At 49.4% G+C, this 16945-nt stretch overlaps 1 protein-coding gene across 12 annotated transcripts in view; it reads right to left on the minus strand.

The window, feature by feature from the left end:
• The window catches only part of TOM1L2 (target of myb1 like 2 membrane trafficking protein), a 134413-nt gene that overhangs the window by 44782 nt on the left and 72686 nt on the right, over positions 1 to 16945 (minus strand). For 10 of the 12 annotated variants that reach the window (XR_001889857.1, XM_017895583.1, XM_017895580.1 and 7 more), the window contains 2 exons: positions 11871 to 11949; positions 6943 to 7092 (listed from right to left, as the gene is read on the minus strand). Coding sequence is in view for 11 of the 12 variants with exons in the window: in XM_017895583.1 (XP_017751072.1) it covers positions 6943 to 7092; positions 11871 to 11949 (229 nt within the window). In the remaining variant the exon portion in view is untranslated. The remainder of the gene's footprint in view (positions 1 to 6942; positions 7093 to 11870; positions 11950 to 16945) is intronic. The other 2 variants (XM_017895585.1, XM_017895581.1) reach the window with 1 other exon arrangement.

Here is a 16945-nt window from a genome sequence, read left to right on the forward strand (position 1 = left end):
TTTTTTTTGAGACGGAGTCTCGCTCTGTCGCCCAGGCTGGAGTGCAGTGGCCGGATCTCAGCTCACTGCAAGCTCCGCCTCCCGGGTTCACGCCATTCTCCTGCCTCAGCCTCCCGAGTAGCTGGGACTATACTTTCTAAGGCACTCTGCTTCCATGTTCACAGAGACAGGCTGTAGTGGGAGGGAAATGCATACCGAACTTGGGCCAATCAGATGCTCCTCCTTCCAGGAACTCAGCAGCACTAGGAGCTGGGTTGTTCTCACTGGGTAGGCAGAATTGTCCTCTGTAACTCCAGGGCCATGTGCCAGCACAGGACTGGAAGCAGAGACTGCCTATGTTCTCCAGAAGGAGCAGCTAGAGTGCTCAGAGGTGCAGATGTACAAGAGAGGATTTGGAAGGCCTACCTGATCTTTTTTGTCCCTTCCCAGGGCTGGGTGACCTGGACTTCTGGGAGACCCTGCCCTGTCATGACAAACTCTTCTCTTTGCCTAGGCAAGCTGGAGTTGGCATCTGTTGTTTGCAATCAAGTAGTCTTGGCTAATGTACCCGCTTCCCACCTGCCACAATTCCAACCCCTATCTGGGACCTCCGTGCAGACTGGATGAGATGGCTGCTAACAGAGCAGATTATTGAATAGGATTCTGACGCCAACGAAGGAAAAAACAGGGTGCAGGGGCGTCTCTGAAAAAACGCAGCTCTGGGTATCTTTCATCTCTGGGTGTCTCCCATTCATATGTGAAAACGGAGAGCTGGGAGACATCCAGAGATGCTGTGTGTCCCTAGCATCTTCTTGGGACATGCCTCAATAATTGGGCATGGGTCAGAGCAAGACAGGGTCTTGCTCTGTCCCCTAGGCTGGAGTATAATGGTGGCGCCATCTTGGCTCACTGCAACCTCTGCCTCCAGGCTCAAGCAATCTTTCCACTTTAGCCTCCAGAGTAGCTGGGACTACAAGCAGGTGCCACCATGCCCGGCTAATTTTTGTAGTTTTTGTAGAAATGGGGTTTCATCATGTGGCCTAGGCTGGTCTTGAACTCCTGGACTCAAGAGATGCACCCACCTTGGCCTCCCAAAGTACTGGGGTTACAGACATGAGCCAACTGCACCCGGCCCAGATACCTGTTGAAGGCAGACACCGAGTCTCTCTCACCCTTGTCCAGAGAAGGCAGTCAGTCAACATTTGTCAGGTTAAACTGAATTCAGTTCTCACAGTTACTAAGCATCCTTATTTTCCTATTTCAGAGAACAGAGGAAAGATGGCCACTTAGGCTGTCAACAGACTGAAGCGACAGTGACAAAGGAGGGATGCTGGAAGGCTGACCCAGCTGAGGATACTCCCTAGGGGAGATGTGGCAAGCCTCAGGAGGTCTGGCCACTCTTGGAGTCCTTAACCTGAAGCCTGGGAGCAGCAGAGAGGGTGGCGCAGGCTACCCTCCCCTAAAGCTGCCTTTTCAGAAAGCAAAGTGATGTAGCGGTGTGGGCACACTCTGAGGGCCTGTCACAGGAGCTAGCTGGTTAATGGCCAAGTGGCCAGCTCACTGGAAGCCTTCTTTTCCTGCCTGTGGCTACAAGATTAGGGGCTTGGAAGACCCAGAGGAAGGTCTAATGAGGAGAAAAAAGGAAAGAGATCAATTCAGATCTCCTTCATTCCTTTGGACTGTATACAAAACCCCAGACTAAAACCAGACACAAACATAAACCATATCCTATTCATTTCTGTACCCCTTAAAGTTTTGACAAAGCTTTGAATCATCAAATTTCAGACCAATAAACCATGGCTGATTTAAACTATGGGCTCTGGGATGCCTTTGGATAGAAGGGAGCTTCTGCCAGCTCCTGCTTATGCCCCAAGACCAGACTTCCTATTCCCAGTGACAGGGTCCCCAGGGAGCTGCTGTCCACACAGAATCTGGCGAGAGCCCAGCTACCAGGCTCTGATGTCTTCAAACAACACACACCTCCAGCTTCTCCTGTCCCCACTCCCATCCCCACCTCAGTCAGCTCACTTTTTTCAGTGGAAAGAAAGTATTTTTAGACTATTGCTGGGGCATGGGGAGGGGGACCGGGGAGGCATGACCACACTGAGGTGACTCTGCCAGGATGACTCCATTTCTGCTCCTGAAAACAATTTCAAGGGAAAGTCTCCGGGAAGGCATAGAGTGGGGCATCCTTTTGTCTTCTCAACAAACGGGACTTAATGTAAGCAAACAAAAAGGAACACAAGCCAAAACACCAGCCAAGGCATGAGGTGAAAACGTCAGGGTGAAGCCGAAAGCTGCCAGAAGTGAAGTCTTTGGTACCCCGGGGGTAGGAGTGAGTGTCAGCAAGCTACTAACCAGGCTGCACCACTCTCAATGTGTCTCTCCTCCCATCCTCCCAGGGAGACCGGCTCCATCCAGAGAGGCAGACCCTGTGGTGAGGGTAAGCCGACTGAGCCCTCGCACCTGTTGGTAAAAGGTCCCAGAACCACACTGCTGGGTCTGGCTTTTGGCGGGTTGAGGGGGACGGGGTGGCTACGGATGGCTGCAGGGCAGCCAGAAGACAGAAAGCCCCCATACGGGAAGGGAAGGAGTGCAGTGGGGGAAGGAAGGGTAGTCATCAGCTGGATTCTCTTTGCAGTTGGCCAGGGTGCTACTGATGGTGAACGTGCCACTGGGTAGGCTGGCCATGCCTGCGAATGGCACTCTGAAAGGGAATCAGAAGGTGGGCTGGGGGCAGGCAGATGTGCACGGACGAGCTCTATCACCATTTCCCTATAGGCACAGGGGGACTTTGGAAAAGCTAGTGTGGAGCCCAACCTCCCCCTTCCCCTCCACCTGGCTGCGGCTCTGCTCCCACCATCCCCAGGGCAACCAAAGGGGCAGTGGGCTTTGGCCAGCAGCTGGTAATCAGAGCCATGGGTTCTACCTCTGCCAGGACCCCCAACCATGCCTCAGAGGCAGAAGGTATTAGGGAGGCACGTCTGTGTGGCCCCTTTATCTTGAAAGCTTTTCAAGTGCTAATACATTCAATCTACTTCTTCAGAATGGAAAGGTTAAGGCTGTATCCCACTCCACCCCCAACCTACAAAGAGTCAAAAGCCAGTTTAAGTCCTTCCTGGCTGGGCCCTTGCCCTCCGTCATCTGCAAACCTTCGTTTTTCCAGTTAAACTGCTGGCTCCCTGAGGGTAGGGCCAGGACTGACCCTGCCCCACTTCTCTGAAGAGCACCAAGAAGCATCCTGACACCACGATGGTGCAGAGAAGTCTGTTACTGCTCTGGCAGCCCACACTTAGCTGAACCTCCTCTAAGCCTAGCCGCATTGATATGAGAGCTGCCACCTATTCACAGGCTGACAAGGCAGCCAGCGACCCGTCACCTCCAACTCCATTTTTGTCTCATGTTGGAAGCAGCACTTTCTCTCCTGGGGGAATTGTCAGAGTCTCTGGGGAGCCTTAAGGTTTTCTAAAGTATATTCAACATGCAAACAAAAGTACTTCCTTTCTCAAAGGGGCTAAAAAAAGGTTGACCCAATGCAATACTACTCCATGCTCTAATGAAGAAGATTGAAAACAGGGTGTGTGGGTGAGGATGCGAAGCAACTAACACTCTTGGGTGCTGGTGACCGAGAACACCCAAGAGCCCCACGGAGGCCATTCCCCACCACCCAGCAACCTCATACCTCAGTATGAGGTGGATACATGTGAAATTGCTAATGTTTGGCCATTTTTGACCAACAAAGATGGCACCTTCACATATTCAACTTAATATATTCCCATTAAAAAGGAATATATATGCTCAACAAAAGTCAAGTGCTAGATGCTCATAGCAGCGTTTTTCACAGTAGCCCCACACTGCAAACACCAAGTCCCCATTAACAGTGGGAGGGGTAAATAAACTGCAGCGTGTTCACACAATAGGACTTGGTACAGCAATGGGAACAAAAGACCTAGAATCACAGGCAATAATGTGTGTGACACCCACAAACACAGCAGAGGCAACAGAGCACTCTGGACCCAGTTCAGGAACAGAGAAGACTCGTCTATGCTGTGAGAGCTCAGGCAAGTGGTCATCCAGAAGGTGGGAGGTTTTGGGTGTGGTCATATTCTGTTTCCAGATGCAGGGGCTGGTTACATGTTCAGTTTGTGAAAATTTATCAAGTTGTACACACTTTTATGTGTGATTTCCTGTATATATAATTCAATTAAAAGTTAAAAAAAAGAAACGGCTAGGGATTCTGTTTATTCTATTGGTTCCCCCGTTACAGAAGCCAAGCCACCCACAGCTGAATGCTGCCTGCTGTCCTCTGCTGGGCAGCCGTTACCAAAGGCGAGAGCTCTTCAGGAACACTGCAAATCCGGAGAGGAAGAACACTCTCCAGCTGGGTTATCAACCCCCATCTAGGAGTAGCACCCTTATCTGAAGCCCATGCTTTTCACAGCTGGATCAGGAAACTGTGTCCAGTCAGGCAGAAGCTTGCAAGGCATCTCAAGGCCCCATTCTGCTCAGGTCCCCATGGCCAGCACACACTGCTACTGCCAGGCCAGCAGGGGGAGGCCTCAGAACATGGTGCTGGTCACGTCACACCATGGGCTGATCTCATGGGCTCAGGGTTGAGAGCAGACAGGCAAGAACCCCAAGTTCCATTTTACAGATAAGGTGGTAGATGCCCACATAAATTACTATACCTGTCTGAGGTTAGCAGCAGGGGTAGGTGAAAGCTGGGAGGAGCTGGAATGTGTGGAGGGGTGATCCTGAATGGAAAGCTTGGAGGTGAGGGCAGGGTGTGCGAGGACAGGCATCCTCGGGGTAGAGGCGTGGGCCACAGTCAGTGAAGAAGGCTGTGTCTGCTCTCAGCCATGGTCCCTACACAGTCAGCAGGGGCAGTGTAGTCCACACCCCTTGTGATAGCTGTGCTTGCCATGGGGTGGGCCGGCCACCCCGCTGGGCCCAGACAGGCCACAATTTGTTCTCCTAACATGAATTCCTGGAGGTGTTGAGGTAGGGGAGTGCAGCCCCAGAAGGAAGGGCTGTGGTAGGGTGGGGTATATGGGGAAGGTAAAGTACATGCACGTGTGCACATGCGCGCGCACGCGTGTGTGTGTGTGTGTGTGTGTGTGTGTGAGTGTCAGAGAGAGAGAGAGAAAGAAGGATGTTGGGTGGGCAGAATGGGGGCGAGGGACAACCCTAGGGGAAACATGGGAAGGCCTCCCAGAGCTCCTCAGAATTAACTACATTCACTCATTCATTATAAAGAAATACTGAACACCCGCTCTACACATTACACTGCTCTAGACCCTGGGGACACGATGTCCCCGGGTTCTTAGGGAAAGAAGAGTGAGGCAGACAAAAGAAATGTTAGCAAAGCTAGTCTTGAAGACCACAAAAAAGGATGATGTGAGACAGAGAGGATGTGTGCTTAAAACCAGACGGAGGCCTCCGAGGCACATGTGAATGAGGAAGAGTCACTGTTCTGAAAGCTGGGGAAGGACGTTTCAGGCAGAAGGAAGTGAGCACAGGGAATGGACAGAGGCTCCTCTTCAGCTGCACACCTGACCCATCTGAGAGCCCGGACTGCCCTGGTACTCCACTTCCTGAATTCTCCGCTGCCTCTGCCTGGCTGCCTCCCTGTGGCCTTGCTGGAGCTCCACGCCCAGTCCTGGGTTGGTCTCTCCTCTTGGCTCCCGCAGGCCCTTGTCTTGCCTCTGCCATGGCACTAATCACTCAGGCTGGATGTGCCTGTTGACTTACGTGCCTTCTGCCCTGTCACCACGTGCTCTGTCTAAAACCCAGGTCTGCATACACCCCAGCACAGAGCCCTTCGATGGCTTCCCACTGCCTACAGGACCAAGCACGGCTCCTCAGCATGATGGCCACCGGCCTCTGGGCATCCTTCTGGCCCTATCTCCTGCCTGCTCCCCCGCCCCAAGCCCTGCCCCCAACATTCTTCATTACACCGCCTTCCCCACACAGTGGTCTTTACAACATGTCCACAAATTCCTTGATCCTATTTTCTTCAAGAGATGGAGTTTATTTCCCCTACTCTTAGGCTAGGCCTGGTGACTCCCTTCTAACAAATAGAACATAACAGAAAAGATGGTATGTGACTTCCAAGGCTAGGTCATCAAGACCTAATCTTGATGTCCACATGGTGATAAACTCAGGTCTCTTGACAATAGTCATCAAGGAACTGAGGCTTCCTGCCAACAGCCATGTGGGTGCACCACGGTGGAAGTGAAACCTCCAGCTATAGTCGAGCCTTTAGACAATGCAACCTCAAGAGAGACTCCAAGCCAGAATTGCCCAGCCAGCTGCTCCTGAATTCCTGGCCCACAGAAACTAAGAGATAATGAACATTTTCTGTTTGAAGCTACATTTTGAGGTAATTTCGTAACAGAGCGAGTGATAACAAATACAACCCAAATATGCTAGCTGCTCTCTTTGATGCATCTGGGCCTTTGCACATGCTATTCTCCCTGCCTGTGATGTCTCTCACACTGACTTTTCCACCAAACTCCCCATCATTCTTCAGGGTCCAACAGAAATGTCATCTCCTCAGTGAAACATCCCTTAAAACCATCCCCAGGCCCCCACCTTGCTGTGCCTGACCCAGAGTTGGCCCCTGCCCTGTGACCTCACCAAACCCGCATGTAGCTCCAACATGTTTCTTCCTACTCCACATTTTCTCAGAAGGCCTGTTGAGGCCACCCTACCTGACTTTATGGGCAGCAGAGGGACGGCACCCAGAAAGCTTCAGGAAGGCTCTGTCAACTGGCTGGAGAGCCATCAATTAGAATTTAATTCCAGTGGGATGATAATTTTTTTTAAGTATTTTGCACCAAATATTTAAATGTAGAAGCCTCCATTTTTTTTCCCTCCAAATGGTGGGAGAGCATGAGGACTCATAAATAAGAGATTTCATCTTACTGTGTCCCAACAAATTGGGCAAGGGGTCCAACCTACCTGGATCAGAGCAAGCACTTTGTCCTGTACAATGGTGGGAGGGTTGTTCTTGGGAGAGATAATTTTGACCAGAACACTGTCGATGAAATCTCGGTTGGCCACAAGGATGTGGAAGCGGTGGCCACAGTTCTTCACACATGTCTCCAGCACCTGATGTGGGGAGGGAAGGAGAGGGGTCACCCCAGTGGGAGCTGGAGAACACACTGGGAACTGAGGAGCGCAGCTGAGTTTCCACGACCCCCTCTGTCTTGCTCCTAGATCAGCTTTCTGACACGTCTCCTCCACAGCCAAACCTGCATGGCACACGCATTCCCACACTCCATTCTCCAGGGATGACAGCAGCCCCTTACTGACTGAAGTCTCCTGTCCCTGCACAATAATCAGGCAATTAGTTGGTAATTGAGGCACCAGTTTTGCATGAGAAGGATGCTAGTGTTTTAATGGGATCAAAATGACTGAGCGGTCCCTGAAAATTAGCATTTTTAACTCCTCTCTCTGGGCCTCTGGGTATGAGGCATTAGCCAATGGGACATGGGCTCTGTCACAAGAGGAGGCTGCTATGACAGCTTGAATTGCTTCGTGAGTTACTGGCCCTTATATGTGAGAAAGCAAATGCGCACACACATCCCCCACTCAACCCTGCTTCTGTAACCAAAATTGGCAATGACAAAGGATTTTCCACTCTTGACAAATGGTTTATGAACCTCAGCTGCCAGGTGACTTTAATGTCCATGTTCGATTCAGACCCTGCCTGCTCCTCCCTTATCTGGGAAAATGAGTGACACAGGCTTTAGCTGCTCAGAAAAGCCAGCATACTGGTTATGGCCAGATGGTCAGTGAGGGCTCGAATCTCAGCTCTACCACTTTCTCCCTGAATGGCCCAGGACAGACCTTTCTGAGCCTCAGCATCCTCATCTGTAAAGCAGAGATGATGAGCTCTCCTTTGCAAGACAGTTGGAAAGATGAGCAAGAATACATTTAAAGCATAAGCCAGGTGTAGTGGCTCATGCCTGTAATCCCAGCACTTTCAGAGGCCAAGGTGGGCAGATCACCTGAGGTCAGGAGTTCAAGACCAGCCTGGTCAACATGGCGAAGCCCTGCCTCTACTACAAATACAAAAACTACCCAGGCTTGGTGGCACGTGCCACCAATCCCAGCTACTTGGGAGGTTGAGGCAGGAGAATCGCTTGAACCTGGGAGGCAGAGGTTGCAGTGAGCCGAGATTGTGCCATTGCACTCCAGCTCAGGAAACAGAACAAAACTCTGTCTCAAAAACATACATACATACATACATACATACATACATACATACATACATACATAAAATAATGCACCTAGCAAAGCATCCTGTATAGGGGAGGTGCCCAATAACTGATGACCATGATTACGTGATTACATGATTACTATCCAGAAGGCTGCTGTACACACGAGGAAGAGGATGGCCTCTTATCCTCCCATAGGACAGGTGTGTAGCCTCTTGGAATTCGGAGGTACTAACTGGGAGGAGCTCTCTGAACTTCCCAGCACTCTGTAAACCAATCCATAGGATTACCTGGCTCTTCCCATGCCACCAGCCCCCAGTGCCACAGTCTGCTAACTGGGGAATGCCTCCTCAAAACGATGTCACCAGCAACAGGGAACATTTCTGACTACCTCAGTTATTCTCGTTTGCTCAAACTAATCCAACCACTGGTTAACTTCCATAGCCATCCCACAGGGCTGGGTCCAAGCAACTGGGCTTTACCTGGACAAATCACAGCTGTAAAGAAAGGTCCATAACTGGAACACTGACTGAATGCGACTATATGCCAGGCACTATGAGAGATCCTTCCATAACATATGGAATGTTATCCAATTCTCACAACTAATTACTTCTCCTTAAGTGGACCTTAATATCCCATGTTTTAGAGTTAAGCGGTTTAGAAAGATGAAGACATTGATCTAGGTACAAATTGTCAGTCAGTGCCAGAAGGAGCACAGGAGCTGTGATCAGCCTTCTCTGGAGCCCCAGTCTCCTTACCCACCTTGAGGCCACAGGGCCATCCCTCCCTCACAGCTTTCCTCCAAGCAGCCACATCAGCTGAGAGTGCCTCACATGACAAGCAACACGTGTTAGATTTACTGTTCCCTCATTTGGTCCTTGAAATAACCCTGTAAGGAGGGAACCATCCCATTTTAGAGATGAGGAAGCGGAGGATTAGCGGTACCATGTAACTTAACCTAGGAGGCCAAAGCTGGGAATCCCATGCCAGGCAGCTCCGCAACCAGCCAGAATCGTTCCTTGCCTCGCTGCTGGCTGCACCTTAGGAGGCCCCGGGTTCCTGTGGGCTTGCCAAGGAAGACTCTGGAGGTTAGCACCCTCAGGGCCTCTGAGCAACCATAGGTTTTACTGAGCCAAGGAGGCATTTTCCTTTCTGAGTCTCTGCTTGTGCCTGATTCTGGTAACCATGAGGTAACTGGCATTCACTCTCTCGCAGTGATCCATGGGGGCACTGAGATGAACTAGAGGGGTTCTTTCTGCCCTCAAGGGCCTTACAGACACCCTTCTCTCTAGGATTCTCTAAAACCTTCCTCCCAACTCAGGCAGTGGGGTGTTGGGGTCAAGGCAGATGGGAAGAAGTATGCTTTATTTTGTGAGAAGCAGGTGGGAAAGGCGAGGCTGCAATTGTGAGTAGGAAAGAGAATTGGAAAAAGAGGCATAGGTCTGAGGAGTGGGGCAGTCTGGGGCTCCACTCCACTCTCAGAGCAGCAGTGGGCAGGAACCACTGCCTGCCTTTAGGGAAATACATGCTTAGTTTCTCCTGCACAGCAGTCCTCAAGGTCAGTGTGTTCCAGCCTGGCCTTGGAAGTGCCCTGGACAGAGATGCACGTGTCACAGAGCAGCCCCAAAGCCTATCTGAGCAGGAGATATAGGAGGTCCTCCCTGGGCTGGCAAGAGCCACTTTAGGCCACCCTGCCAAATAGGACCCTGGCAGATTTGTCCCTATGGGTTGAAAGGCATGAAACATACAGTGGTAATTTTCCAGAATGAAGCCAAAAGCCATAGAGAAAGCAAAAAGGGCCTCTAAGCAATCAGAAATGATGTTTAAGTCCACAAACGAAGACACAAGCAGAGAGCCCCTTAGGGCTTCTTACTAACTTATTTTGGGTAAATATTAACAATCTTGGTGGGTACAGACATGAAGTCAGGAAAGGGCCACAGGAAACAGGAGGACTGAAAGAGACTAACAGAGTAAGTGAAGCCCTATCAGCAGACGCAAGACCATGCAAAGTGTGCTAGGATGGGGCCTCGGACGGCAGCCCTGTGCATTTCACAGGCCTCCCAAAGGCATGGCTGGGTTTGTAGTGAAGACCTAACCCACAGGAAAGGTCAAAGTGTCAAGCAGTGTCCATCATGCCCTGCTAGAGGAAGGCAAGTAAACGCAGAGTTCACTTTAGAAAAATTTTCATCCAACACGATTACCATGAAGTTGGGTGTGTAAATGGAGAAGTTTTAGATAGCAGTAAAATGCCCTGACATATTAGAGCTAATTCCCTGGTGATATGAGTTATTGAAAGCCATTCGTTTTGGGCATTACTCCTGGTTTAGTGGATGCTGTGGCTCAAATTCTGAGAAAATAAATAAATAAAAGCTTCAATTCCCTATTTCTCAACCAGTCTTTTCTCCTTTATTATTCAAATCCCAATTCCCTGGTAGAACTCTTTTAATAAGTTTTGGGGTTTCGCTTGGGCAAAAAATCCAAACAGGTTCTCTGCTTTAAAAGGAAACATAGTTGTTTTGGAAAAATAACCTACTATTTCAAAGCCCCAGAGAAGTCGACCTGGTGACCTGTTACAGTTTCTATTTTAAGAACTCACTGTGGCCCAGATTTTGCCACATCTGAAAAACCGTTAGTTCTCAAGACAGAAATAACACCTGAAGTCGTCTTTAAATTCTCTGACAGCTTTGGTAAGGGCACAAATCTGGTCTGTTCCTTCCTGAAAAAAATCACTTGGCTGACTTTTTCAAGAGTCTTTGTAGCTATTTTCAGTTTTTACCCATGCGAAAGACCACTTTATGATGGCAATCCATAGCTCGGTACCTCACTAGCTGTGAAGGCTGAGTAAACCTCCAGACCTCTCTGAGCCTCAGTTTCCTCATCTGTATGAGGGGGATAGTGAAATCTCTTTTGAATGGTGGTTGTAAACATCTTCATTAATGTCCAAAAAGCTCAGCACAGTCCCAGGCAGGGGCAGGGACAGATACTCAATAGGTGGACCTTTTTTTTTTTTTTTTAAGACATAGTCTCACTCTGTTGCCCAAGCTGGAGTGCAGTGGTGCAATCTCAGCTCACTGCAACCTCCACCTCCTGGATTCAAGCGATTCTCCTGTCTCAGACTCCCGAGTAGGTGGGACTACAGGCACGCACCACCATGCCTGGCTAATTTTTGTAGTTTTAGTAGAGACGGAGTTTCACTATGTTGGCCAGGCTGGTCTTGAATTCCTGACCTTGTGATCGTCCTGCTTTGGCCTCCCAAAGTGCTGGGATTACAGGCGTGACCCACCGCGCCTGGCCAACATTTTTATAAAGAGGAAACTGATATCTAGAGAAGGAGTTGGTCTCAGTCTCAGAGCAGGCTGGTGGCAGAAAAGGGACCCACCCAAAACCTTTAGCTCCTCTGCTCTGGTCTTCTGTACCTGACAGCACTGCACATACCTTATCTTCTCCTGGTATACATATACCAAACTGAAGCTCATTACTCCCTGTTTCAGAGGACACGAAAACCCAAAGGTAATACCAGAAGGCTTTGCTGGACTCCAGTGGTCCAGGCACCAAGCCATTCAGAGGTTGTGCTGAGTGGGCAGAGGGAAGGCCCTGTGAGGGGGGCAAGGCCAGGAGCAAGGAGTTCCCCAGATGACTTCTCTCCCCAAGGAGAATAGCACTCACTGTTAATGCCAGCATCACCTCTCTGTAGTTCCGGTTCCCATTGAGCCGCTTCTTCAGGGCTCGAATGGCATCCTTTGGCCTGGAAAAAAGAACAGACATATAAAGATACTTACAATCTCACTTGAGGACACGATCCTACAGATACGTGAACTAGCATATATGCAAGACTATTCGCTGGCTGCAGCATGTTTGTAAATGTAAAAGATTGGGAACAAACTGAATGTCCATCAATACACAACAGGTTAAATTAAACCATTGACACAATGGAATACTATGCAGCTGCAAAAAAAGAATAAAGAAACTCATGTACCAATATGAACCAAACTCAAAGACATGTGCATAAAGTTCTTTGCATAACAGTGTACAAAGCTTGCTATTAGTTGAGTTATAGAAGGAAAGCAAACGTACACATGCCAGCGTAAGGAAGAGACTCTCTAGAAGGAGCTATAACAACCTGGTAACTGTGGCTGCCCCTAAGGAAGGGAACAAAAGGGGGAGGAAGGTTTTTTCCTGGACTGCCTTTTTGCGGACCTTTTGAATTCTGTATCACACGCAAGTATTACTTATTCAAAACCATAACTAACCCACTGGTGTGTGGGTACACAGAAGAGAGTTTTTCCAGAGAAACCATAAGAGAGATAGAGAGAGTGCTAGGTACTTGTGAGCCCTGGATGCCCAGCTCTTCCTGAATTCCATGGAACTCCTTTTCCCAGAGAAAGTTTAAGTGAGTCTCCCTAAAACCCAACAAGTTTTGTGTTGTTAGGTGACAGATCTGAGGTGGATTCCCAGAGAAAATCTTGTAGAATTATATTCAGTACTCAGTTCACAAATGGGCCATGTCCAAAAGTTGGAGTGGAGTTGTTTGGAAGTTGGAGTGAGTTCTTCCTTAATTACTGTTATACCTTAGAGTTAGGATTCCCAGCCAGCCCTCTAAGTATACATATTACGTGTAGGTCTTGTGTCTAACATGTAATTTAATTTATTCTAACTCAGGATTCAACAAAGCTGTGGGCCTAGGAGCTGCCCCTGGCACAAAGCCCCTGTGCAGACCCATTACCCTATGCTCTGAAGAGCCCCTAGTCTGGCTGTGGGCCAGCCCTTTGCTATCACACGTGGGTTCCAGCCTTCCACTAATCTATGTGTCAATATACTGGTCTTTCCCAGCTTGAATGTTTGTAAGTCAGGGATCTCCTATTCCTACAGTTTTAAAACATTTATACTCTATTTACCAAATGAAAAGGCCCCTTCAAATGTGTATGAGGAAGTCGAGGAGGGGAAAGGGTTGATATTCTGCTAATCAGCTTAATTTAAGAGAAACTGGGCCGGGCGCAGTGGCTCACACCTGTAATCCCAGCATTTTGGGAGGCCAAGGCGGGTGGATCACCTGAGGACAGGAGTTCAAGACCAGCCTGGCCAACATGGTGAAACCCTGCCTCTACTAAAAAATACAAAAACTAGCTGGGTGTGGTGGCAGCTGCCTGTAATCCCAGCTACTTGGGAGGCTGAGGCAGGAGAATCACTTGAACCTGGGAGACGGAGGCTGCAGTGAGCTGAGATCACGCCATTGTACTCTAGCCTGGTGATAAGAGCGAAACTCCATCTCCAGAAAATTAAAAAAGAGAAAGTGTGCCCAGCACTATGGCTCATTCCTGTAATCCCAGCACTTTGGGAGGCCGAGGTGGGTAGATCACTTGAGGTCAGTAGTTCAGTCAGTTCAAGCGACAGCCTGCACGCCAACCATGGTGAAAACCTGTCCCTCTCTAACTAGCAAAATACAACAAACAATTAGCTGGGGCATAGGTGGTGTGTCGCCTGCAGTTCCCAGCTACTCTGGAGGCTGAGGCCAGCGAGAATCACTTCGAAACCCTGGCGAGGTGGAGCGTAGCAGGATGCTCAAGTTTCATGCCATCTGCACTTCTCCTGCCTGGGTGACAGAGTGCAGACTCCATCTCAAAAAAAAAAAAAAAAAAAAAAGGAAGAAAGTGAAAGGAGCAAGGCTTCTGAAAGAAAATTTTAAAATACCCTGAATCACCTGTTTCCCCTTCCCAGCTTGACATATGGCTGCCCTGCAGGAATTCTTGGCCCCTGGGTCAAAGGGCTGATGAGACAGACACAAGGCTCCATGGGGACTGGGCCCAAGGCCAACTATGTCTGTAGTATGGCTGCCATTTCCAAAAGGGGATGCTGATTTCTGCAAATACGGGACTTAACCGGCTCTCTGCTTTGAGGGCTGTTTGTGGCCTGAGAGCTGATGAAATTCTGTGGCTACTGGCCAAGAGCATGGACTGATATCCTCTCTCCAAGGCTCTGCCAAACCACCGCTGTCCCTGACCCACAGCTGCCACAACCCTCAGTCCTGTCTCTCTTCTGTCCTCTTGAACTTCCATGGAACAGGAAAATAGGAAGAGCACCTCAGGGCTGCAATCACTTCTGGCTGGCGGAGGACCAGCATACTCAGGGCTCTCCTGGTGTGGGGGCCACAGGGTGGGAAATCAGACAGTCAGCAGGTTCCTGGATGAGGTTTAAAATGAAAATTCATCCACAGGCTCTGGGAAGTACTGGCTGAGAGTGATGGGTGAGCACAAAAGCAAGTATTTATCTCTCTCCCCGGGGGAGAAGCTTCAGAGAGGAGGATCAAAGTCATGTCAAAGGAATCACAAAGTTTCAAGAAGCTGCAGCAGATTAGATAGTGTGGAGTTGGAAACCAGGAGAAGAGACAGAAGCATGTGTCAAGAGCCAAGAGGGAGCAGAAAGAAAGGATCAGGAAGAATCAGCGGCCTGTGTTGAGATGGCACCAAGCCCTACCAGCTTTCTGGGGAAAGGTCAGGCTCCTCATGCAGTGCTCACAGCCTTGTGATCTGGCCTCTGGGCCATGATCAGGCTCCTCAAAGTCTCCCTGGACCCTAGACTTATAAGAACTCTTCCCTGATCCCCAAACAAGCCTCCTGTCACCCCTCCAGCCACAGCCTTTATAATGTCCTTCAGCTTCAGAACTACTCTCTGGAAAAGTTTTCTCCTCATCACCCCCAAGGAGGACACAGCTACCCCTCTGCCATCACCCGGAATACCCCCTCCCCATTATTATCTTGCCCTATTGCATGTCTTCAGTTTCTCCTCTGTGCCCTCTCCAGCTTAGAAGGTAGAACACAGACAAAGATTCTATGAGCTGAGGAGGGTCCAGAGATGGCCATGAAAACGACCCAGGTCAGGCGGTCCTCATGAGAGCTGCACATCCGAGTCACCTGGAGTGCAATTCCCAAATCCGCAAGCTGTGACTTCACTGGGTAGATCTGGGGTGAGGCCTGGAAAACAGAGTCTAAAACAGTCCCAGCTGGGTGCTGCGGCTCACGCCTGTAATCCCAGCACTTTGGGAGGCCAAGGCAGGCGGATTACCTGAGGTCAGGAGTTCAAGACCAGCCTGGCCAACATAGTGAAACCCTGTCTCTACTAAAAATACAAAATTAGCTGGGCATGGTGGTGCACACCTGTAATCCCAGCTACTCAGGAGGCTGAGGCAGGAGAATTGCTTAAGTCTGGGAGGCAGTGGCTGTGGTGAGCTGAGATCGCACCATTGCACTCCAACCTGGGCAACAAGAGCAAAACTCCATCTCAAAAATAAATAAATAAAAAGAGTCTCAGGTAGGTTATTCAGTCAGCCACTCCTGGTTAATGCCTGAAGGACTGTCACACAAGGCCTTAGGCATCTGCATTCCTCAGGCCGATGGTGATTTCAGCTCTGGACATTAGGGAAAGTCCAAGGAGAGGCCTTTGGGGCAGTTTACCAATCTGCACCCACCAGGGCCACAGCCTCCCATTGGTAAAGCATTGTACAAATACAAGAAGTATAGGCAGCACTTCAGTGGCTGTGGCCAGGTGAGCCTGTGCTTGGATCCTGCATGTGCCCTTCCAAGCTGTGCTGCAAGGCCTTTGGCAAGTGACCAAACTACTCAGCCTCAGTTTCCTTAGCACTGAAACAGGCTGTCACTACCATATAGAACTGCTGGGGGGAGGGGGCGCTGCTTGTGATGAGGCACTGCAGGGCTGGACACAGGGCCTGGCACATGGCAAGTGCTCAGAGATGGCAGAGAGGGTAAGGGCAGTGAATCCACAGAGATCGTCAGCAAGACTGGGCAGATAACTGACACCCAAATGAAACTGATGACAAAAGTGAAGGGCAATGGAAATCTTTAAAGGGAAATAGTAAATCCATATATATAGTATGGATATGAAGATACAGTTATGTAGCCAGATACTTCATATATATTTAGTCCTTTAATTCTCGTTAACAACCCTATGAGGTAGGTATTATTGGCAACCCCATTTTATAAATGAGGAAACAGGACACAGACACAGGGAGATGAAGTAACTCACGCAGGATAGCACAATAAGTGAGTGGTGACCTAGGACTGCTCCAGCCTGGGGTGTCCACCTTCCTCCCCTTTATCCACCTGCCTCATCTGGCTGATAACCTGGCACTCTGTAAGACTCCAGTCTGGTGTCACTTCCTCCAAGAAGGCTTTGCTGCCAAAAGTCCCAAGGCTGACCATTGCCACTGTACTAGTCTCTGTAGCTATACATAGCTTTTCTCTCTCTCCCTGCCCCCCACCCAGCACTTGTTATGCTGTGTTATGCTTATGTTTATATGCCTGTATTCCTCATCAGACTGTGAGTGCCTTAGAGACTTCACTCATTTATTCACTTATTTAACAAATATTTATTAACAGCTAATCAAATGCATTGTGCTAGGTGCTAGGGACAAAATGGTAAGTAAAACAGATGGCAATCCTGTCTTCATGGAGCTCACAGCCTTGTGGGGGTTGCAGGGCAAGACAGACACTAACAACCATCCCACAGAACTCTAAGTCTAAACTGTGATGAGCATCAGTACAACACAGGTTATGAAATCATACAACAGAGGACTTGTCCAAATCAGGAGGGAAGGGGGTTAGGGAAATGAGATTCAAACTGAGAGATCCAGTGAATGACGGGCTCTACTTAGCGAGAGGTGACGAGAACAGAAGGGACAGCAGGTCAGAGGCCCTTCAGGGAGAGCACAAAGGGATGGGTGGGGCGCC

This window comes from Rhinopithecus bieti, unplaced genomic scaffold, assembly GCF_001698545.2.
Source record: "Rhinopithecus bieti isolate Rb0 unplaced genomic scaffold, ASM169854v2 scaffold_26813, whole genome shotgun sequence".
Classification (NCBI taxonomy): domain Eukaryota; kingdom Metazoa; phylum Chordata; class Mammalia; order Primates; family Cercopithecidae; genus Rhinopithecus; species Rhinopithecus bieti.